This window comes from Larus michahellis, chromosome 3 (assembly GCF_964199755.1).
Source record: "Larus michahellis chromosome 3, bLarMic1.1, whole genome shotgun sequence".
Classification (NCBI taxonomy): domain Eukaryota; kingdom Metazoa; phylum Chordata; class Aves; order Charadriiformes; family Laridae; genus Larus; species Larus michahellis.
Window position 1 is genome coordinate 116053065 of NC_133898.1, and position 24853 is coordinate 116077917.

Consider the following 24853-nt stretch of genomic DNA (forward strand, 5'->3'; position numbering starts at 1 on the left):
TTGTTACAGGGACAAATTGATATCGGCAGAGTCAGCTGAATTCCTTTGTGCAACACAAATCCTCAACGAAATCATCAGTTAAGGTCTAACAGCAGAAGCTTTATTGCTGGTTACAAGTGATTAAGTGGCAAAAAGAGTACCCGGAAAGTCAGATCCTGCCCTCAGTATTTGCAAAAAACACTGGTTTAACATGCGATTTGAGCGAATTTGATATGGATGTCCTAAAGGAAGAATAGCACCACCTTCTGCGGTCTTTTTACAGTTCTAACTTTTCTGCCTATAGTGGCATATATCTCTTAGGATACCACCTGTCCCTAACAATGACCGTCTAAGGAAGAACTGGTTTTACTTGGTCCGTGTGTGGTAGTTTTGAAGTCCGTTTCAGTGAATTGTCAAATGTTATTTACCATGTTGTGTAAGGCAAAGTCCAAGCCTTCCAGCGTGTGTGCTGCAGCTTTCAGCCTCTGAGTCCACAGATGGATCCTTCACCTCTCTTTCTACTCCCTGAGATGCCATTTAACTCTTCAGGTGTCTTTGGCCCAAATATGTCTCAGGTGTCCTGAGGCACTTGGGAATTTGCTGTCGACCATTTTCAGAACTGGCTGCCTTTTTACAACCAGATTTGTGAGAAATTGGTAAACCGGGCTTATTGGTTAAAAGTCACCAGCTTCAGGCCATTCCTTTAGGGTACTTCCATAGGGATCAAGCCTTCTCAGGAAGAAGAGGAATTTGGCTCTGGACTTCAGGCACACTTTAACTACTAGCTATTGCAAAAGATGAAAAAGGAGACAAGCTATCCATCTGTGGATCTGTTTTAGGAGAAAAGGCTGCTATGTTTTCAGCACTTGCCTCTGGCTAGTTAAGGCTTTTGCAGATCCTCTTCTTCGGCTCCCGCTCTCTGGATGTATTGTATAGAGACCGTAAGAGCACTGTAGATGGGGGAGTTGTTTCTGGTAATTGGTAGGGTCTCTGACATTTAAGTGTAGTGTTTCACGTGGGTCTGGTCCATTTTTTGTGCTTTGCATATGGTAAAACATGCATAGAAAAGTTAAATGAGTTGCCGATGACCTCATGGTCTGTCTCTGCCTAGAGACATGAATTGACTCTCATCCTGAATGACAAGCAAATTGTGACAGCAGACTAGGAAGGACAAAAAAACCCAAATAGTCCAAGCAAATACACAGTCTCTGAAAGCTGCCAAAATTAAGCCATGCCAAACTGCTACGGGCAAAGGTGCATAACTATCGTCCCTCCCCGCTGGGCCGTCCAGGACCCCACGATGACGATTTGGACGTCACAGTCGATCATTGTTGTTGTGATGGAAATAGGACAAGCGGTGGTTTTTTTAGGTAATGAGGTCTTGAGACTTTGGAGGTTGTCGCTAAAGATTGTCATTCTACCTTCAGAAAGTAATTTACATTTACTTAAGTCGCATAAGGGTTTCTTTATTTTTAGCTTCATAAATATAAAATAGGGACAGAAAGGAATGTAAGTGTATCGTGTTGTTGTGGTTTTTTTTACTTTTCCTTTCTTATATGCTAGTGTTTAATCAGTCTAAGTGTTAATAAATTATTTTTCTGGATTAAAATAAACCCCTTTTTTCTTCTTTAGGTTAGTGAAAACAGACAGGAAGAAAGATGACTTCTGTATCTGGGAGATTTATAAGCACATGTTTTTAAAGGAGTTGCAAAGTCAGCCACAGTCATCGTCATTGTTGATTTTCTGATTCCAGTGTTGTCTCGGTGCAAATATTATTAGCTATGTAAAGTCCACAAAAAAACATTTTTTAACATTCTTTCATTTAATTCATGGTACAGCATCTGTTGCATTGCAACTAGTGGCTTTAAATACAAGCAGGTTTTCAAACCCCATGTATTTCCAAACCAGCCCTCAGTCAGAATGACACTACCACATCAATCACTAGCACAGGCCAGCTATAAAATTACAAAACCACTCAGCCATCTGTATACTTAAATGCAAACCAAAGTAATCAAGCAAATGTTAAAGAAAATATCTTCATATAGTAAACGTTGTCAGTAAAGGCCTACATCTACTGTTTCTACTTGGGAAGGAATATATTTTTGTCTCCGACAGGTGTGCCAAGCATCATTGCTTCCCACTCTTTCAAACAGCATGTCCTGCTATATAGCTGATAAATGCAGAATCATAGAATGGTTTGGGTCGGAAGGGACCTTAAAGATCATCTAGTTCCAACCCTTCTGCCACGGGCAGGGACACCTCCCACTAGACCAGGCTGCTTAAAGCCCCTGGTGCTGTCTGTGCAGTGTTGACTTCAGTATCTTGAACACAAATACCAGAGGATCAAGAAAAGGGGGTGTGAAACAAAAGTGGCTGCATAATGCCTGGGTGTGTCCTGATAATGCAGGACTTGGTCTCTGCCTGTCTTTCTTTTAATTGGTTTCATAATTCTCCCCAGCTAACATTCCTTTTGTTAAGAAGGTAGTTTCGTCGTTTCTTGGATGCATCTGGAAGACAGAAGTGAAACTGTGAATCTAGGTTAATTGAAATGCTTACGTGATGTTGATGTGCCAGATTCTCTGCAGTAAATCTCAGGAGGAATCTTGCAGTGAGCATAGCTTGGAGAGTAAGGACAAAGTGACCTCAAGTTTTCCTTTGCTGCTTTCTACATTTAGGCTAAGTTTGGCGCTGTACGGCCCGTAGGTGTAAGTCACAGCGGTTCGAGGGGCTGCTCTGATTTATGAAATCCTCCCCATCGTGCTGTCAGTACGCCGCTTATACCTCACAGTACCTTGGAGCAGAGCCGCGTGTCTGCCACTCTTATTTCTGCTGCGAGCATTATCTCCAGCACTTCCTTTGTGTGACACATGGTAAAGGTTGCAACATTGGAAGCGTGCATGGTACAGAGCTACTGGTCCCTCAGGCCTGCTGGCCGTAGCTTCTCAAAGCTCTTTCCGCCTCCTTTTAATTCTGACAAAGGGATTAAGGATTCGTTCAGTCCCGTCACTTGCGTGTCTGTAATACTTATCTCTTCCAGTAGACATGTACCCATATGAACAGAAGCATTTCTGATAGTTTATTCTGGATTTAAGATAAAACATTTAAATACCTTCTTCCCCAAATGGAACCCAAAGAATTGGGCAATTAGGCTCCTTATAGAAAAACTGAGGAGAATCAGACATCTTAGAAAGGAGTGTCCAGCTGTATACTGAACAGGAGTTGTTCTAAGACGTGTGCCCAGAATCCTATGTTTTCCCAGATGATACGTAATCTGAACCAGTATGTCCATCCTGATCCGATACGGAATTCTTCAGTAGAGTGAGAACCCACGTACGAATTCTCCTTTCTCTGTCCTCTGACAATTCATGCTGCATATTCCACCTCCAAATAAAGTTCCTAGCCACTGTCTTGCAGGTTTGTGTGTGGTTTTGCCTCTTTAAGGATGCATTCTGCTGAAGCAGTCTTTATGCAGTAAAAATGCATTAATAAGAAGATAAAGAGGCCCAGGAAGAAAATGCTCTCTAGCTTACTGATGAGGATGGAGAGAAAGGTAGATAGCAAACTTAGCGACCTTTACAGGCTATTGAAAAGAGTATCTTTGGATCGCAATCTTGGATTTTGGTATAAGAACCATTGTAGGCACCTAATAAATCCTTTTGATCTGGCCTTTAGCCATAAGTATGCAGGAACTGGCTTGTAAAGTGACAGTAAAACCCTGGGCACCGAACACTCCCTGCAATTAGGGGGAAATGCCAGTAGAAGATGACTTGTCTAGGACAAGCTAAATAAAGATGATTATTGCTGTAGTTCTGTGTGCATCTCTCAATACCCACATTATGTGTCTCCGTATTAGCACTGTCATTCTTACGATCTGCTTTTCATCAAGACTTAGCTACTGTTAATTGTGGGGAAAACAAGCCAGTCTAGCTGATGCTGGGGTGTAAACATCTACGGTTGCTGTGCCTGCGCTCGGGGAACTTGCAGGGGCTGTAAAAGAGGAATAAGAACAATCGTGAGTGCACTAGTGAAGTCATAGCTTTGCAGATAAGGGTTTACGCTCTTGGAGAAGTTACATCGTTTTGTATTTAAACGACATCAGAGTTGAGCAGCAAAGTAAACACCCAGCACAGAGAACATATCCGGGAACACTATATTTTTTTCTTCCTGATTGGAAAAAATACGATTTTCCTATTTCTCCTCATTTTGTCCAACAAGAAGGACAGTCCTGTTTAACAGCTGTTATTACTAGACTTGACTCTCAAATAGCAAATGGGACGATGGTGTGAAGAGGCAGTTTTGCCCCAGTCCAAATGAATACTTCGTCTAGGCCTTGGTGATGGGTGATGATGTTAAAACAAAACACTATGTGGGTAAGCAGACAGAATTAAAGTATGAAAATGAAAGTTGTCATAAAAGTGGCAGTTACAACCAAATCGAAAGAAAAGCTTTGAAGATTTTAATAATTTCGGTGTCAGATAAGCATCAGAATTCTGGAATTACTAAAACTACATTTCAATTTCAGTAACAAGTGATTTTCACATAAATTACTATTGCCAGCATGATGCCATATGATTGAAAATAGCACGTATAGATCTGTATCTTAAAAGGAGACAAATACGACAATTTTAAATCTCCTTCTGTGACCTCAGTAGCATACAAAGTTTAAAAGCACATTTCTAGCAAATAACAAAGATACGGAAGAAAATAGGAAACAGCTTAAATGTGCATCATGCTGGACTAATCACAGCTATAAAATAATGGCAAAAAAAGTGCAGCTAATCTCATTTACCTTGTCTTCAGTAAATAATTTGATATGGTAAGGCTGGAGTTAATGGGAATTATTAAGGGAACTTTTCATGTATATTCTTTGTAGGAGATCCATCTATAAAACATTCCGGCCAGTAACATACTGTTCCTAAACTACAAAGAACTGACTATAGATACGACAGCAATGCCTTATGGGATGAAATAAGGAGGGTATTAGTTGAATCATTGGAGATCTGGATTGGTAGGAATTACAAGGACCAGGCTTGGTCCTTCTTGTTTAACATTTTGAAGTTAGAACCTTTTTGTTTACCAGCAAGAAACCAAGGAGTGTGCCAATGATGCTCGCTGTTTGCACAGAGTCAGAAGACAACATCAACAGAGGGTAGAGGGTTGGGATATTGCTTGGAAGATCTGAATCATCTCAATGGCAGGAATGACAGAAATAGGATATAATTGAATGGCACAGTCTATAGAGGGATGTGCCCTTGGGAACTAAAGAAATTCTGGTATAATGTGGGAACTTATCATTTGGAAAGAGCTGAGGAGAAATACTTCAGGTTTCCATTAATTGATGGAAATGTGGAAATAAAAAAAAGGGTAAATGGTATTGAAATTTAACAAAGATACTCAAGTAAGATAGGGTAAGGGCAAGAGCAAGTAAAAACACTGCTGGAACATTAAGAGAGTCCTATTTATCTGTATTGAAGGAGAGGAACTAAAATTGGGAATCAGGCAGAGATAAAGGAACAAGGCAGCCCGTTTTATGTGAGGTGACTCGAATAACTCAATTTGGTAAATCCAGTGGAGGGGTGACTGAGAATACAGTGGTTTCTGTAGATACATCAAAGAAGTTAAGACCAAAGAGACCAAGAGCTCTGTACGTTACAGAACAGTGCTGGCAGAAGAACGTGTGTGTGTAAACTGACCACAAATAGACTTGGATGGAAAATAAGAAAATTTCTAGCTATAAATGATGGGGGTTTGGTACAACCTTCATCTGCATAAAGGCAGCAAGAAAATAACCACCTGTGGCATGGTCAGTGCATTTTGAAAGGGTTGTACCATGTGGTGACGGGCATCGTAGGGACTGGAGTTGGGAGCCCTCAACGTTGTTTTCAGTTCTTTGTGGCTACAGAGATAGTAGTTTGTAAGAAGTGTAGTGCAGCCTGGATGAAAGTGAAACCAAGCTATTTCACGACCAGTTAAAGACTTTGTGGAGGGTGCGTTTTTGTTCAAACCCCACAGTGAATATAATAAAAACCAGACCGGTTTGGACCTAACCAAACTGGCTCTTTTTCCTTGCTGAAAGAAAATAACCTGGAGGTATGTCTTTGCATGGACCATTAAATGTTCTGTTTGACCCAATGTAGAATATTTGCGCTGGATGTTTGAAAGAAGAGAGGCGGTCTGGGTTTTTTATTTCATAGCGTAGAGATGCTTTGGATAAGGAAATCCTACTTTTGTCTTAAGGGAATTTGAAGTAGGGTTCTACTTCTTAGGAAGCTGTCAAAGGACTGGGGATCCCTGAAGTGGGAGAAAGGGGAAATTCTTCCTGGTGTTGAAGCTGTTGCCCTGCACAAAGGCACCAAGTTCGCTGGGTCAGCGAGGAGGAGCATGAGAATCATGGCTTCCCGCCCTGGGAACCAGCGCGCTCCCTTGGGAGGTGTGTCCCCATCCCTCTCCATCTGGACAAAATCAAAGCGGTAGCAGGAAGGACTGAGCCTGCCTCAAAACAGCCTCTGCTAAGGGGTCTCTGCTACCTAAGTAAATGCTCTGATCGTTGAGCTGTTGGGTAATTGGGGACTTTCCTCCAACAGAGTTTATCCCCTCCTTTGTTTTTTTTCCAGCCAAAACTATTCAGCAAATCTGAAGCAAATAGTTTAGACATGACTGAAACCACATTTTCCGGGGAATTAACTATGAAAATAAAGAAATAAATCATCCAACTCTAACTATTGCCACTTTTAAAATCTATGCTGCTTCGTTTCCACGTAAATTAAAGCATTTTTATCTTTTTTTAAGTATAAGAGTTTGATCCATCTACCCAGCCAGGGTAATAAATTAGGGCTCATTAATTACACTATTCTGGGGCACAAGAGGCCTATTATAGCACTTACAACTAATGCTTATTTCTTCAGCTTACCCATTTTTTCCTCTCTTTGTATCCCCTTTCATCCGTTCAGTCCCAACTGTCGGTCTCTGTAGGAGGGGGGACTCTTCACTACTAGATTTCCACTCTTTTCTAGTCACTGAGGATACTGCTAACTTGTTGATTGTTTAAATAGATTATGTCATACCACAAGGTACAAGCAAAATCATAGGAAACAAAAAAAAAAAAAAGAAATTTCTAGCTGGCATTGATAAAAGTGTAGGAAATGTTACAGTAAAATAGAATTCCAGCTCCAAATGGATGTGACGCTGCCTGCAAAGTGGCAGCATACAGAGAGATTTCGCTTCAGAAAAGAACAAAATTTGTGTTTTTCAGAATTTTCCGAGCAGCTGTCCAAGATTTTCCCCACAACAGGTATTGCAGGCAGGCAGGCATCTGCAGAGCTGGCACTGCCACAGCGTAGACCCCCTGATCTTCCAAGACTGGAAGCCCTTGAAATTGGGCCATCAAAAAGACTTGAGTCGATCATGTCTAATGTGCTGGAAGGAAAGCAGCAGCTAGGAATTTGGGGGGTGGGGGGGAAGCCGTTTGCTTTCCACCAAATTGCAATTTTGGCGCAGCAAATTGTTCAACCAGCAGATTTCTGATCAGCTCACTTGGACCTTGTGGCACACCGGCGTTGTGTCGCATCTTTCCACATCAGTAGTTTCCAAACACTTTCCCTAGTCCATGGTAAGCGTCCCTTTGATATATTCTTTCCAGTGTTTTCAATTACTGTGTGATGCTGAGTGTAGTTTGCAGCTGGCCAGAAATGTGAAGTGGTGGTTTGGCGACGCAGCAGCCAGTGGAAGGATGGTTGCAGACATCCCTCTAGTGGCCCCACAGCCTCTGGGAAGCCAGCGAGCAGCTCTGGCTGTCCCCAGGCTGTGTGGATGCCGGCGTGTTGATATAGTTGGGTCTTTGCACCCTGTGCACTTCAGTCAGCATGGGGCTTGGGACCGGTCCAGCGTAACTGGATGAGGAATAGTGGGTCATTTCTCCCTCTTTTCCCTTTCATCAAGGTTGCCCTTGGAGCTCTGCACCAGTTCAGGCTGTCTTGAGTGTTCATTCCACGCGAGCCACAATGCTGGAACAATGTACCCATCTCAGTTCCTCTCTGGCCACTGTAAAAAAGATGTGCTGGGAGATGAAAAAGGGGTGGGGAAAGGGTTAATCTGATCTCTAAGCTTTTTTAAATGTCAGATTATTTAACAGAGAGAGGGAACAATTTTGTCATCATTGAAAAAAATGCAAGTTATACCGAAGATTAATCAGATGTTTCAGATTTTCCTGTCTCACAATACAAGACTGATAGGATACCAAAAGAAGAAAAAGCCACTGTATGTCAACAAACATAAGGAACGTTTATTTGTACATTCGTACACTTTGGCTTCTCAATTGAAATTGTCAACAAGCTGCTAATTTTGATTATGTGTTTGGAACATTGAATTTATTTTGCCATTTAATTTCTTAAGGGACTTGCAGTAAAGACTGAGAACATCAGTAAGCCCCGGGGCAGCATCTTTCAAGACAGCAGAGAGCTTTCCGGTGCTGTCTTCAGAGAGGACACTCTCCTGGGGCACCTGGGAGGACCGAGCACTGACCGCGATTGCTTCACGAAGCACAACAAAAGTCCAAGAATGCCCTTATTGTTGCTGGGGTTTGTAGGACAAGTGTCCTGTGGACGGTCCTGGGGAAGCTGGTAGGCTCTCAGGAGTTGCTGCGGAGCAGAACTGGTAGGAGTTTGCAGAGATCAAGGCAGTCACCCCTTGTTTGCACATGGGCACAACAGAGAGGACAGATTGGTCCCGAGGCAGCAAGCTGCCTGATGGCAGTGGGATGTGGTGTTGAAGGGATATATGGGTTTATATGTAAGTAAAACTGTCCCTAGAGGACAGCCCACACTGAGGTTCTCTCTATCTGGAAACAGAAACCCCAAATCTCAGCCTTCCGATAATCATAGTTCCGTATCTCAGCAATTCGTCTGTACTCCCAGCATTATCATTGTGAATCTGTTATTACTTTTAAATTGAACTAAACCCATGCAAAATATGGAAGTGTGACAATTCAGTTCCAAGTATAATTTATTTAGCTCACTCGTGCCCATTTCAAAGCCACTGTTTGCTGTCAATAAAGCACACGGCTGAGTGACTATTTCTAGTTGAACCTTGATTTTGTTAAGCTGATCAGAAGTGATTAATTGAATGAACAGACACCATCTGATCAGTTTTTGATTTCAAAGGTGATAAAAACCTTTTTAAGTGGCGTTGGGGGGGATTTCTTTTCCCTTTTACAGCTGTATCATTTTCTCTCCAAATCATAAACGCTGTTTTGCAGACTTCCCGCGCTATCTCATAAAAATAGCTCCCACTTGTCGATTTAAGAACTGGCCCATTGGCATAAAGCCAGCAGAGGGAGCATAAATGCCTGAGAAGTTTTCGGGCAACATCTATGTAAACAATTATTGTTGTCTTGTTTTCATTTCTAGGCAACAGATCCTGAGAGGCACATACACAGCATACAGACAATATCTGGTCAGCCTTCCAACCCCTTCTGTCCGGACTGTAACACTCTATATTTTCTCCACGTATAAAGGAACGATATTTTACAGATTGGGAATAAAAGATATTTTCATGTGGAAGATACCTGGTTTTAAGAATCTATGAAGCGATCATTTAATGTCACAAATTGAAATCCTTTTTAAAAAGAAGATGCCTGAGCTTCAATCTGCAGTAAATTTTTAATAGTCTGGAGTCTTTCAGACTGGAAGAAACACATAATTAATCAATAAATGTACAGTAATCCATATTTTCCGTTTGTGCTATTGGGTGGCCCAGGGCTGTCAGTGTTTTTGATACTTTCCAAACAAATCAAAACCACTGATCCGTGCATTGAGACTGCCAATCTATGGGCCAATTTTGGCAATCGAAAGACTGACATTTGTATTTATCCCTTTATTCAGTTCTGCAAGAAAAATCTGCAGTTAAGACTCGTTTGATCTCAAAAGAAAGGCAACGCTAATGTTTTCACAGCGTTTTCCTTCTGTTTTCAAACCTCTAATCACAGGTAGAATTGATCCTGCAGTTCTTGAGGCAAATCTGTGCATTTCCCTCTTGAATATTCTCCCAGGATGGGATCATTTTGTATCATTTCAAAGGTGTTTGTTTTCTGTTCAGCTGAATAAGGACAGAAATCATCATCTCCGGTAGCTTCTCCCCAGTTTGAAAGCCTTGCACGCATTGCTGGGCAGTTAAGGTTGAATCTGTCTCTAACACCAGGGGGATTTTTGCAATGAGAAATTGTTTCTTTCACAAAACTAAAGTACTAATCGGCATTGGTGATGAGAACATTGCTTGATAAAAAGGTTCTTTGTGGATTTTTGGGGAGTAACATTATCAAGTAAATCACGGTTCTCTGTTCCTGACTACCGTGCAACCTGCTTAACGTCTTCCCTCATTCCAGACGCCATGCTAAATCTTACCTCTTACAATATTCAGTAGGATGTTTCATACAGGTACCCTTGTTCAAGAACTTCTTTTCTCCTGCTCATAAAGAAAATAAAGAGGTAGGTAACTGCTTACAAACAGCTACCACTGCAAATAATGAAGGGAAATTCCCCCTTTGCTGATGTTTCCAGATCCAGAATTCTTCTGTTGGAATCCCAGCTGTCTCTCAAATATTTTGGTCACGCTAAATCTCAGCCAGAAATCTCGATCTTTAGAGAAGTCTGTATCTAGCTTCAACCTTAACCGTCAATTACTGGTATAATAAACATGGGGCCAATTGACCTTGTTTTACTCTTCAGGTTTGCAGGTATTTGCTTCTTAAGTTGTGCTTAAAGGTCTGGGCTCATCTCTAATTTACAATCCCCTTTAAAACTTCATTATCTAAATAAATTCTGAAATGTTTTTCCCAGACTTTGAACTTTTCTTCTGACAGATAACTTTTATTTTCACATTTGGAAATGAACTCATTTAATGTTGAGGTCACAGTTTGTGCACACAGATGTTACCCTAGGTTTAGGAGCCAGCAAGCCTCTTTTTTTGTGCCTTGTAATTAAAATATATATAAAAACAAGTTTTCCCTTTCTGAGCTTGCTGAAACTTTATAGCTGATCTGACAGCTTCCTAATTTGCATGAAAAATTTTATCAATTTTTATTTCATTTTTCATGACACGCAATTTGGCTGCACGTTAGAGGAGCAACAACTACGGCCATAACCTGCTTGTGACACTTTTATGGTTACAGAAGGGAAAAAAAAAAAAAGAAAAGAAAAAAAATAGTTCCTTGGCAAATGACAGCTGCAACACCAAAATTGCTTGTCTGTCTGGAAAAGAATATTGCATTATCTAAAAGCAGTTCTATGCAGGATTTGCATTAGAATCTACAAAAGACCGAAACTGTTCTGGCAACTTGACTAGCTTCTTGCAGATTTTGAGATTCCTGAAGTTTTCATTTGATGTGCTAAGTTCTCCTTTTGAAGAAGGATGCTGTGAAGTATTAGAGACTTAATAAGAGGCAGTAAAAGGCTAACTATGCCCTAAGCTTGTACCTTTTGAATTTGCTGTTACAGCTTCTAGGATCGTCTCTCGTGGCCCCATCGCTTGATCGAGGGTGATTACAAGCACTACCTCATTCACGGATCATGTCGGAGGCGGGACCATGAGCCCCCGCAGATGCGGCCAGCGTCCAGACAACGTGGCTACAGACCGTTGGATAATCCACCATTGGACTGCAGTGGGATAAATGGAAGGGAAGGAACCACGTATATGAGAGACATGGAGACAACCAGGCTTCTCTTTCTCTCCAAGCATCATTAAGATTTCCTGACGAAGACATACCATGTTTTTTTACAAATGAGTATCCCAGTCGTTTAGCAAACATCTATGTGAGGAGCCTCGTGTATATTTATATAAATACACAACAAATATAATTTATGTGATTTTAACCTCAACACACTTCTCACAAATTACCATTGGCAGATCAGAAGTGGAACCCAAAATAGCAGATTCCTGCTCCCGATAAACACTTCAGCAGTTACTCAACCCCCATCAGCGTGGCAGAGGCAGCATTACACCAAGATGGTTCAGACACCAGAGTGTAAAGCTTGCAGTCAGCTCCAGCTCCTGGGGACCAGCCGATTGCCCAGCAGCAGGCTGACTTCCCTGCCGAAAACTACAAGGGCTACAGAAAGACTTTTGAAATCAGTGTAATTTAATTATCCTTATAAATGAGGCTCCTCACACACAACAAAAAGATTATTCAAAACGAAGGAATTTGCTATCTTTTAAATGCTTTCCAAAAGATAATAATTTAAAGCAATCTTCTCTCTTCTTTACAAATCACATTATTTAAAAAACTGCAATTCACATCTGAAAACTCTGACAAGTAATTTCCCATACCAAATAAGGTCTGAACTGGCAACTTGTGGCATTTGTTCCAGTTACAGAGTCAGCAAAACCAGGCCATTTTATAATTACAAATCCTGGCTGTTGCTATTGCTGATTAATGCATTTAGATGCTCAGCCACTCTTATTGAAGGAAAGACAAAAACGTTATTAGAGCTTTTTAATTTATTACAGACTCCTCAAATAGCCGAGGAAAGTGCTTACACATACAAATATGCTGGAAAATGGACAGATATGGACTCAAAAAAAATACTTTCATCTTAACAGCCTTTCAGAAAAAAAATCAAGCGTTATTATATAAATTCAGAGTAAGGTCCTATCACATTTACCTTTTAAGTGAGCTCATAACTTGTATTTAAGTTCAGCATCACTCAGGAACCTTTCCTCAAGTCCAAGTCTAATCTTTTCAGCTAGTTTGCGTACTGAGCTCATACAGTATGTTATTTTCCAGTATCGCAAGTGGATAATACTGTAAGTATCCAAGGAGTAACAACAAAGTGATTTAATCCTCAAAAGTCCATTTGTTCCACTGAAGGTACACTATTAAAACAGTAAATGTATTTAAGAAAATAATTATAGTATAACTGTCATATTACAGCTTTTCCCATTTCACTGTGAAAATTGTGTAGCTTGAAGTTAAAAGCCAGAATCTCTAGAGATTTGTTCAAAATGAAACATCCTGATGCTTCAATTAAATAAAATATGTTCTGCTTTTGAAGACAGACTGCCTTAATATATACAAGATGGTTTCACTTTATAGATACTAAAGATGCAGTTCTAAAGTATTTTACATATTTTGGTAAGCTAAAGCCACAAAGAAATCACGGTACTAGGCTAATGCTATGCTGTATGTAAACTCTAGAACTGGAAGGGACCCATTTAAAGTTATTTATCATCATGTTTCTTCTGAAAATTGCTATGGTATTGGAGCATCACAAGAATCAGATCTAACTGCTATCTACCAGCACCACATATAACAGATTTAAAATTTTCACATCGGCTTTAATGTCTGTAGTTACCCAGTGAATTCAAGCAAAGACAACCCAACACATTTCGTTAGACTGACCGATTAGACTATTTAATATTTTTATAAGCTTATTTTATTTCTTTGCTGTACAAAGGCAAAAATGCAATCCATCTCAATAAATCTACATCAGTAACTACCTAGACATGATACACATATATACAAAGAGGCCAATTAACTTACTTCAGTGTTGATACCATAGTTCATGCAGAGCTGGATGCAAACAATGCAAACAGCATCTACACAGTGTAAGGCATAACTCTCATGATATTTACATCTTGTTCCTTATAGCGAACACTTCTGATACACCAGTTTGTTACATTTGTAGTTGACAATCCTGCTTAGTAGTAGTGCAGCCTCAGAACTGAAAAGTGCATTTCTTTATTATATACATTCTCATAAGGATTGCAGACCGTTCCAGAAATAGTTTGCAAATATTCATTTTCAGAAGGAATCCATGGCCTGTGTTTGCCGTCAATTAAAATTATTTCATAAGCTAAAAATACCATTTTTCCAAAGCTCTGTAGATCACATGCAATTATGAAAACAAAGCTCCTAAAAGCAACTCCAGGAACATCGTCTTCTGACTTGGGAAGATAAGCAATCCTGTGAAAGCACTCAACCAACCCACTGCTGTTTTAGATTTAAAACACTTTGGAACATTTCAGGTTAGTAAGTTTGCAGATCCAAGCAGCTTTTAACAAGCTCTATAACAGATATTTACGTTCTGTATTAGATCTTTGAGTTGTAATTTATCTGTCATCTCAGGTGGTTTGGTTTTTTTCTTCCCCCGGAGATCTCACTTTGACAGGAAAGCAAAAAAAGGAATACGATTACTGTCATTGTAGAAAATATAATTCTGAGTCATTTCGCAAACAAAATAAAGAAAAAAAAATGCTTAAGACTAAAAAAGTCAACTCTTCCCCTCAACCATAAAGCAGCGCTACTAAAAACAATTTATCTTTAGTGTTCTGAGCTACTGCAATTCCCGCCACATTTATTTTTAAACCACAACATCCTGCAGCATTGAGGCTACAGAGATTATAACTCAGCCAATCTTGTTTTAGGAGCTCAAAATACCCTGTCTCCTCTTCTGCCTGCCCTCCCTTAGACAGTAATGAGCAAGAGCAGCACACTCTTGTTTGAAACAGCATCTTGCCTCTCATGAGAAGAATTTCAGCTGAGCTGCTGGACTTTGCAGTGAGGCAGCTGAGAACTGACATGCACTGTTCCATCTGCAGAGCCCAGCTCCAACAGGAAACCAGTAAGGAGCAAAGGAAGGAAAGGGGTCGGGGAACAAGAGTGCAGTGCTATGTGTGCACGTGCCTGACTCTGACCTCCTGCTGTTGCGATGTAACACAATAATATGATGGTCTATAAAAAACATATGAGAATAAAAATGTAATTGGAAGGCACTACCTTCTTCAGGAGGAACTGATGGCTCAGTTTCAGAAGTGACAGTATCAGTATCTTCAAAAGTTTTGGCACCTGGCTTCTCTTGTTCCACCTCACATAGATACACATCAATGGGTCCCTTTGTGCTCTTTACATGTACTTCTATGCAATCCTGTAAAACAGCAACTTGCATATAAGCCAAGGAACAAATCTCACACACCAGTTATCTACTTTTGCAGGTATTTTAAAGCCAATAGATTAAGAGCACAAATACAGGAATGACATAACTATTTAAAATTGTTAGTTCTACATAAATTATGACTATTACATAGATTTGTAGGCCAATTATTTAACACCGTTAAGCTAACAAAATTTCATTTTTGATTGAAATGCACCTAACAAATCTTTGTTTACTCTTTTTACTGACCTTTTCATATGTGACCAAGATTTACTATACGTTTAGTAAAAGTAATGAAATTTAAAACTTGACAAGTCAATGCTATGGATCAGAAAACAAATCAAAGCACAGAGCAGCTTTAATAATACGGTGAAGCAACTAAACCATATTACTTTTACTGCTTTCCTTCAGCAGACATCACATGGCAAGTCAAATCAAATTTAATGGGCAACAGAGAGAAGATTCTGTTCTAAGTGCAGCTTTTTAAATCCTGCCTTCTTTTGCTTCAGGAAGCCTCTGAAATCTTATGTTTTTCATCTCCACAGGATGAGTGCCAGCTCCTTTTACCAGTGAACACACTGGTGATCTATGCAGTGGATCTAAGTTTTCTGGTTCTGTTGATTCATATCTCCTTTCCCTACAGTATCACCTCCCTCTCTATGCACACAGCAGGGCAAATTTGATGACTACACAATTATGAAGATAATAAAAACGCACACACAAAAGGAAAACAGAATTAAAGCTCCATTTGTTATCTTAAGCTTACTTCCAGCATTTCCCCTCTTTCACAGCACTACTCTAAACAGTGGGTTTCCAGTATAAAGGCCCTGATGCAGGTGCAGTGTGACTGGGTGCAGAGGGCAAAGTACGGCTCTTCTGAGTGACCTGAATGGGAGGACACGTGATGTACTGTGAGGTGAGGACAGGGCACAGCCGACCACCTCCATGAAAAAAAAATAATCCATCTTGGCATGATCTACTGGAGTGCCAAAACATTTTCTTTTGTCAACCATACCGTGCATTTCATAGGTTAATATTATAGTAACAACAGCTGTCTACTCATTAAGCAGTGAGACAGCATTTACATGCTGTTAAGATCATTATCAAATCATGCTTATTGATTTGTTTGGTTAAATTTACAATTTTTGTAGATTTTAGTACACAAACAATAACAGCTCTTTGGAAGTTTCATTTTTCTAGTAATGATCAAACAAACTGATAGTGGAAATAAGTAACATTTATTACAGCTGTTCCATTCTCTCCCGCAAAACCAAATAACTAAAGCTCAGACATGTTTATTGTTTAACAGTTTAGGTAAACAAAAAAATATTGAAAATAAGTTTCTTAGATTATTATCCCTACAGCTTTATTTAGTGGGACACAAGTACAAAAAAGTACCAATACTTGCTATACATGACAAAAACTGGAAGACAATTACTGATTGCTGCTGCAAAATAAAGTTTGAGAACTTTTGTTCCCTTAAGACAGGGATTTATAAAACTTACTTCTTTAGGAATTGGTATTTCCAATTTGGTTTCCTCTGGAGCTTTGATTGCAATCACAATCTGTTCTTGAAATGCCTGAATGCTACGGATATCTTGATATGTCACATAAGCTAGTGTATACATTGGTCAAGGATTCTGTGAAGTAATATGCTAATGGGCAGAAGCAAATAATATGATGTTAAGATACGTTGAAGCAGAATACCAGCTTAAGAAAAATGGTAAATAGTTCAGCTGAGGTTATTTTAATACTAGCTTTGTACAATTAAAGTATTGGCTAACAAGAGGAAAACGATTTTTCTTTATTTCTAGGAAGGAAAAGGCTTTAAAAATAAAAATTGAGATATTCAGTATTAAAAACCAAACACATCTGACAAACTGTTTTCACAGATGCTGTCATAAGTCTATAAAGCAGAGGGAATGCTGCCCTTGAGAAAGTACTTCTCTGTTTTGTAATAAACATGCATGGCAATAACTTCTTGGAAAACTATGGAATTATTTTCTTAACGAGAACGGATAAGGTGTAATGAAAAGTTATTTTGATATCATACAGATTTCATTTGAGCACAGACCTTAACATTCTGGCAGACAAGGGAGCCAAGTAATATTTTATTGTAACCCAAAGTCAAAATCCAATGTTTATGTCATATTAAAAGAAATTCCTTTCCTGAGATCAAAACCCATATGAAAGATAAGACTGCACTGGAACCTCTCCCAAGAGAGAGAACAGTATTAGGACACAACCAATGTACCATTGTCTCTTTTCTGCAACAGGCCACCAGGACTCTGTTTTGGGTCCTCTTTCCCATCTCACTAAGCAACTCAATCTCAAGTCAAGACCTGCCCCTGAGACAACTTGACTCTATAATGGAGAGAACAAGGTGATGGTCAGGGTACTAAGACTATTCCTTTCTTCTGCAGAGAAAAGCTCACACAAGTAGCACTGCTCTGAGAACAGGCTAGATTGTGCATAATACCGCAAAGCGGGGCACACGACCAGTATATACGAGTATAAAACTCATTATCAAGTATTACTGCATATCTGTTGTTATCAGCCTACACCTATTATGAGATACCCAAGTACTTTCAACCAAAACCACATGTTAAAGTAATGCAAGAGTTAAAAGGATATTTTGCATTTTCTTTGTCTTCTGTTAGTTCAAATAACTGATGAGCACAATCCTTGATTAATTCATCCAGAGCTTCTTCCATGGCTGATAAGTCAGAAAGTTCATCTTTAAGGTTTTGCTGCTCTGATGCTTTTCCAAAAACTTGGTCACGATTAGAACCTCTAGAAGAATATGAAAGTTGTCTAGTATGTTTATAAAAATAAGAGCCTGTTTATTGAACGCAACGTATACCAACAGAAAACAACAAGGAACTCGGGCATCCTTTACTCTGCTGAAATATGCCTCGTTGTGCTTTTGCACTTGATACTTTTTAATATTGTAATTCAGATAGCCTAAGGATACAGAAGAACAAAATATTTTTATTTATTAAAAGTAATTCAATATGCTTAAAAATACTTTCAAAGTTATAAACATAACTCAAAATTGTTATGTTTCATTGTTTCAGAAATTAGAAGTTTCAAAGCCAACTCACACCCACTGGATAAGATTCTTAGATCTTTTCTGAATTAAGTGGATTCCATCCAACACATTGGTGATGTCATACACTCTTCGTTTTCGTACTCCAAGCATTGTTGCTACTTCATTTAAATCAAGGACACCGTCTGGAGCTCTTTTGACAAGATCCATGAATTTCCGGGTCAAATAAACCAAGGATGCATCAAATCGAGGCTTTTTGACTTTCAGAGTTCCTGTAAAGTTTTCATAGAATATTTATGCTAAGTTACCACATGAATATGAAGCATTCCTTAAAAAAAAAAAAATAATCCAATAGTGATGAAGTAGCAAATGAAGACAGAAGTCTGAAAACACTGTCATTATTAACGCTGACGTTACAATGGCATTATATAAAGTCTATTAACTGCATATACCTTCATTTGATTGCAACGATTGTATCTTAATAGCAAGCATGTATCTTCATGCTTTCAATGTTCATGACTTCAGACTGCTAGTATGGACGTTATTAGTTCTGTAACTGCATGTTCTGTAGGCCAAGAGCTCAAGACTACTACCAAGGAAACCTTCAATTAACTATAGATAGTGTCAGGGCACTGCCATAGAACTGCAGCTCTTGTCATCTGCTCCATGGCACTTAAAATGTTTTTTTTCACATCCTTTTGGCCCAGATTAACCAGTAGGTCTCTCAGACAACATTAAGGCATGGTTCAGGAGTTAGTCTGGTTTCAGGGACTGTTTCAGCCTGGATGTGACCAATCTGTTCTGGAGTCTGAGAACTTAATATACAAATAAACTCTGGCTGTACTATTTGGCTGCAGAACAAAGGAACTGGCAATGCCATTGTTTAATTTACTAATGCAACAAAGATCTACAGACACCAGGACACCACAGGCTTAAGAGGGATCCCTGTGCTGTGTGTATCCATTACCACCATATTCGCAGAAACAGCAGAAAAATTACTGATGAGCAACTTGTTTACCTTTGAATTGTTATTTATGTATGCATGAAGCATAAGAAAGTATGCATTTTTTTAAAGCACAAAAAAGACATGGTACACATGCATGCATCTGATGCTAGAGTCAATGACAGACCGTCAAATCCTGCTGTTACTTGTCTTTTCTCCTGCAAAGCAAACCAGGTATTTCAAATCCGTGTCACTGAGTAAAACTTCAGCCTAATGCTTCAAGAGAAGGTGCATGCATGTGTGTCCATGCACATGTGAGGAAACTTCCCTAGAAAACACTCTACTTCAAACTTCGGTATTTTTCCCAGCATGAATGAGACATGCACTTTTACTCACACTATATAACACCCATTCCACGCTTGCAAGTTTGTGCACTCTTTAAACATGAAGTCACAGCTCCAACAACTCAGTTTTGGACAGTGTTACTGTGAGATCTACAAGACTATTCAATTGGTGAGAAAAACCAAAAAAACAACTCAAGTTCACTCAAGCTTGTATTCAGATTTGTTAATACGAGTTGAAAACTAATGTTTGCTAGCCCAATGTTTCAGTTTTCTCTAACTCACTTTTCCATATGTTATTTTCTTTATAGCAGTGGGAAGGTATACTTGCAGCAGATTTAAAGAGGAAAAACAATGAAGAATGTTTTACTTCATATCTGTTATTTCCTTTAGTATGCAGCATTCCTCCTGTTCTGCCTAGATTAGATATATAAAAATTTCTCATTTGTTTACAGCGTGTAGTCAGCATTGTAAAAAAGCATGAAATACTTGAAGAATAATCTTCACACACAGAACACAGCAACTTACTTCTCACAAACTGTACGTCATTGTCCACATTCAGGTTGATCATTGGTGGCTGGGGAAAAAAGACAAAAAATACATAACTGACATAAAATGCTATCTACCCAGGAAGCTTCTCCAGAATAAAACCCCAAATCAACTCTGGATGCTACAGCCATCAGAGTGCTGACAACTCAACAGATATTACAGTGAAGGAGCATAACTGTATAGATGGGATACATGCTCATTAATTCCTGTCAGAATTTTCTGCCCTTAATCTCAGCACATCTTCCTCTTTGGGCATCCCATTCCACTGCTTGCCCAGCCTCACAGTGAAAAAGTTTCACTTTACATGAAGCTACAACCTCTCTTGGTTGTTTATTTCAATTCATGCCTATTTCCTTTCAGCCCCCTATCACGTAAGGCTGTGAAGTGTCTGGCGCCACCCTCTTGTTAACTTCCTTGCAAGTACTGAAGCACTGCTGTTGCTTAACAAGCTCCCTCAGCAGCTTATCAACAGCCTTCCTGCAGCGGTGGGCCTAAAATGGGACACAGCATTCCAGAAGCAGCCTAATATGTACCAAGTAGAGAAGAATCACTTCTCTTGATTTGCTGGTTATGCTCCTGCTAATACAGCCTCATATACCTCAATGCCAGGGCGCACTGCTGGTGCACGTTTAGCCCACTGTTCACCAGGGCCTCCAGTTCTTTTCAGCAGGGTGGTCCCCCAGCCTGTATCACTGCAGTGTCCAGGCCCAAGAGTAGGACTTCACATTTGAATTTTCATCTTCCTTGGTTGAAATTTGAGGTGTCTGATGACCTATTCCTCCAGCCTATTCATAGCTGTCTGTGCTACAAACATCATGAGGGTGCATCACACACCCTCCTCCTATCAAGAGGACACGTCCCAGGATAGACTCCTCAGGAACTCCACTTGTAATCCACTTTCAGGTAAAGTCTGAACAGCTAACCACTCTGATAATTCAGCCAGTTTTTCTGACTATCTATTAGTTTAAATCCCAATTCAAAGAGGAGGATGCTGCAGAAGACTGTTTCAAAAGTCCTTCTAAAGCTAACACAGAAGACATCCAAGGCCTTGGATGTACAGATCTAGTAATTTCATCACCAAAGATAATCAGTTTGCAAGTATAGTCACGTTGGCTATTCCCAATCACCTTCTCCTTCATGTGCCTAGAAATAGCTTCCAAGAGAACTTGCTTCATGATTTTTCCAAGAGACTGAAGTGAGGCTGACTAAGCTGTAGCTGACCTCCACAATCTCTCAAAGATGATAACACAGCAACCTTACAGTGACATGAGCCAGCTCTCTCAGCCCTCTCAGGATGTACCTCAAGTGGGTCCTATGGACTTGTATGAGTTGAAATTTCTCAAGAGATCCCTAGCTTGATGTTTTTCCATTGCTGGTTGTTCCTCTCCTTGAATCCTGTCTTAGGCACAAAGCCTAGCAGACATCAGTTCTCAAGACCCATGCAAGACTGAATACTTCAGCCTTCTCTGTGTCTGGTCTTCCTAAATCACCTGCCCCTTTTAGCAACAGGTTCAAACTCCCCCCTTTTACCATTAGCAGTAAAAGCTGTCACCCTTGACATTTCTTGCTACTTTCAACACTAGAACTTTGGCTTTGCTAGCATAATACCTACATGTCCAGACAATGTTTTTTATCCTTCTCCTTTACAGCCTGTCCTTGCCTCCACCTCCTGCACAGGTTCTTTTTGCGTCCCACCTCCGGAGTGCAGGCATAGCTACGCCCACCCCTCAACACATTTACTTGTTTTCATGAGTAACAGGATGGAAATGTCCTTTTGCTTGTATGATGTCCTTACAGACCTCCACCTCTTCAGCTCCTCCAACTTTCAAAGATGCTTCCCTCAAAAATCACAGCTAGCTGTTGCCCAAATAAACTGAAATCCTGAAACCTGAATAAGCTGGAGTCCAAATTCTGTACTCTGCTACTTGCCTTCCTCAGTACACTCAGGGTCTTGAACTCCACTATTGCACGGCTGTTACAGCCAAGGCTCCTAACGACTACCACATCCTTGACTTCCCTGTTTATAAGAAGCAGATTCAGGAAAACATCACCCCTGACTGACTCATCTAAACACCAACATAAGAACCTGTGCCCAACACTGTTTCTTACAGTTGTCATCTCCCATAGTAAGAAGTTTTCAATAACCAGTGTAAAATCTTATGTAAACTTTTTCACCACTTTAAGACAATGCTACAGAGTAACATTCAGCCCAACAGTCGAGGCTAATGAAAATAAGCATTTTAAAAAAAGTACCACAGATTTAGAAGTAGGCCTGTTTTTTGTTAGCTACCTCGTAATATTACTAAAAGTAGCAGTGGAAGCTGCATATAAGATTACCTGAACATGACAGAAAACAGAACATACAGTTGTAGCCTGTTTTTCTCAAACATAGCTGCAACCCATTTAACTCGATTAAGAGGCCATACGTAACACAGCTAAGAAAATTATCCCTTTGTACTACGACTAACATCACTACCTTTTCCTTTCCCCGTCAGACTGCTAAAATGCGACGGAGGGCAGATGCATTGCAACGCCCCCTTCGTGCGCCGCTCCGGCCTGCCGTATCTTTCCCAGCCGGGGATCTCCCGCCGGACAGGCGTGAGGAAGGACTTAAGGGAATCTCGGCGGTGGGAGGAAAGCGTTGCGCTGCCGCCCCGCCCTTTCCCCATCCCCGAACAACACCTCCCTTCCCCGCCCGCCGTGTACCTCACTCACACGCAGGGTGTCCGGCCGCAGCGGCCTCAGGTGCTCCCACTGGGCAGGGTTAGCCGGGTTAGCCATATTCCCCCGGCCCCTCCTCCTTCTTCTTCCTCCGACCGCGGCCTAGCGCGGCGGGAGGCCTCTCCCACCCTGAGGCGAGGCGGCGCGGCTGGCGCTCAGAGGCCTTCACGGCGAGGCTGCGTCGGAAGAAGGCGCCGCCATGCCCACCCCACCTCCGGGAGGAGGGGGCGGCCGGGCCCTGCCGCCCTCACGGCAACCCGTTATGGCGGCCTCTCCCCTTCCCCCCCCGCCGTACGACGGTTGGGCGGGAGAGCGGAAGCCCCGCCCCCCCCCCGGCACGGCGCGAGCGAAGGTGACGACGACGACCGTTCCGTCCCGCCCCCGCCGGGGCGGCGAGGCGGCCGTTCCCCTTACCCAGTGGCCCCTGCGGCGTGCTCGCGCCGCCGCCCCGCCCAGCCCGCGTTTCCCGCCCTGTCAGCGGCCGCGAGGGGGGGGGTGGCCATCGCCTCAGCGCGGCGGCGGGAGGAACGGCGTCTGCTCAAGGGAGCCCTCCCCGCTGAACCCGGGAGGACAGGGACTTCGGGGAGCGCCCGGATTGGCGCTTGGGGGGAGAAGAACCTCAACGTGAGCCAGAAAGCCACGCGTGTCCTGGGCTGCATCGAAAGAAGTGTGGCCAGCAGGTCGAGGGAGGTGATTCTGCCCCTCTGCTTTGCTCTCTTGAGACCCCACCTGGAGTACTGTGTCCAGCTCTGCGGCCCCCAACATAAGAAGTACATCGACCTGTTGGGTTGGGTCCAGAGGGGGGCCATGAAGATGATCCGAGGGCTGGAGCACCTCTTCCATGAGGACAGGCTGAGAGAATTGGGATTGTTGAGCCTGGAGAAGAGAAGGCTCCAGGGAGACTTTGTAGCGGCCTTCCAGTACCTAAAGGGGGCCTACAGGAAAGATGGGGAAGGACTCATCAGGGAGTGTAATGATAGGACAAGGGGTAACAGTTTTAAACTGAAAGAGTGTAGATTTAGATTAGACATCAGGAAGAAATTTTTTACTATGAGGGTGGTGAGGCACTGGCACAGGTTGCCCAGGGAAGCTGTGGATGCCCCATCCCTGGAAGTGTTCAAGGCCAGGCTGGATGGGGCTTTGAGCAACCTGGTCTAGTGGGAGGTGTCCCTGCCCGTGGCAGGGGATTTGCAACTAGGCAATCTTTAAGGTCCCTTCCAGCCCAAACCATTCTGTGATTCTGTAACTCCTCTGCTCTCATCACCCTCCCATAGAAAAGGATTTGCTCACCCCCTTCTTTCCTCCTTGTCTTGCTGGCAGGGTGCAGCCAGCAAGGGGAGCTCCCTTAAGCACTGCAGTGGGCTAAAATGGGGTAGTTCTCACCACTTTGGTTACTGGGAGGAGGGAGGTTTTTCTTCTCTCAATGTACAGCATAAGGATGGATAGAGCCCCCTGCCCAAGCACTGTCGGGTTAATAGGTGTGAGAATAATTAGTATTGCTTTCTTATCAAGTAATCTGATTCTGTCACAGCTTGCTAGTGTAAGAAGGCCAAAGCTGTCTATGTCAGTCACTGCGGAGATAAGGGTCCCGTGCCCATGTCAAGAATAAGTTAGTGATGACAGGTTTGTGGGTGAAGGGCTAGGTGTATTAGTCTAGGGACAGTGAGGAGACAATACATGGGGCTTGTTTGAACTAAGCCTGTCCATTTACCCCCAGTGAGAGGTCCCAGATCCTTTCCCAAATCCCAACTCCATTGCTCCTGCCCTTTCTTCCACACTTCTGATGACCTTTTGCAAGCAGTGACTGTTGACTTGCTCATTTGTCAGCATTAGCAGTAATCTCAAAATTTATGATTTAGCAGGTAACTTCTGTTTGTCAGACAAAACCATTTCTTTAAAACACAACACCTTGTTAAATTGATTGCTCTTTATGTCAGTTAACAGTTCTCTACCATATTGTACCACAGATAAGTCTGTCATGGAGTTCTTTTGCTTAAAGAATTTGTGAACTATTTTGCCTTCCCCACCTACACCTTTGGTGAAATTTCCAGTCACTTCCTTTTTCTGTCTTCAGGGCAGGCACCCTGTTAAAATGTGAATTTCATTGGATATTGTGTAAAACTGCCAGTCTAGTATGAGGAATTCAAAGCCATGAAGAACTTAATTCATCTAATATGCCAGGCTGGACAGGTCAAATAACACTCTATTATCTTGAAAAAATACTGAATTAATTTTAATTTATTAGCTGTTTCATATCCCTTCAGGTTAAACATTCCTTTGGAGTAGCTTACGTCACCACTGATACATCAGATGCCTTGACAGAGGAGGGATTTTTCTTCATAGTAACTGA

The 24853-nt window shown here is 41.4% G+C and overlaps 1 protein-coding gene across 4 annotated transcripts; it reads right to left on the reverse strand.

Annotated features, from left to right (window-relative positions):
• Positions 1-12450: 12450 nt before the first annotated feature.
• Positions 12451-22953, reverse strand: E2F6 (E2F transcription factor 6). 4 transcript variants are annotated; one of them, XM_074581858.1, is made up of 7 exons: positions 22498-22953; positions 19762-19810; positions 18005-18221; positions 17535-17693; positions 16406-16520; positions 14747-14894; positions 12451-14129 (listed from the first exon to the last, which is right to left on the reverse strand). In XM_074581858.1, the coding sequence occupies exons 1-7, from the start codon at positions 22561-22563 to the stop codon at positions 14092-14094; spliced, it is 792 nt and encodes a 263-aa protein (XP_074437959.1). In that variant the 5' UTR covers positions 22564-22953; the 3' UTR covers positions 12451-14091. The 4 variants fall into 4 exon arrangements, with proteins under 4 accessions (XP_074437959.1, XP_074437956.1, XP_074437957.1 ...); XM_074581855.1 differs by having other exon boundaries at positions 22489-22953; XM_074581856.1 differs by having other exon boundaries at positions 16406-16519; positions 17534-17693; positions 18011-18221; positions 22489-22929.
• Positions 22954-24853: the final 1900 nt, after the last annotated feature.

Bases quoted from the DNA above. Each gene is read 5' to 3' on its own strand.
- E2F6 (XM_074581855.1), bottom strand. From the start codon at position 22,563: ATGGCTAACCCGGCTAACCCTGCCCAGTGGGAGCACCTGAGGCCGCTG. The intron at 18,222-19,761 runs GTAAGTTGCTGT...AAAACTTTACAG, and splicing joins TGACGTACAGTTTGTGAGAA to GAACTCTGAAAGTCAAAAAG. The intron at 14,130-14,746 runs GTAGTGCCTTCC...TTCCTGTCAAAG, and splicing joins ATCAGTTCCTCCTGAAGAAG to TGAGATCTCCGGGGGAAGAA.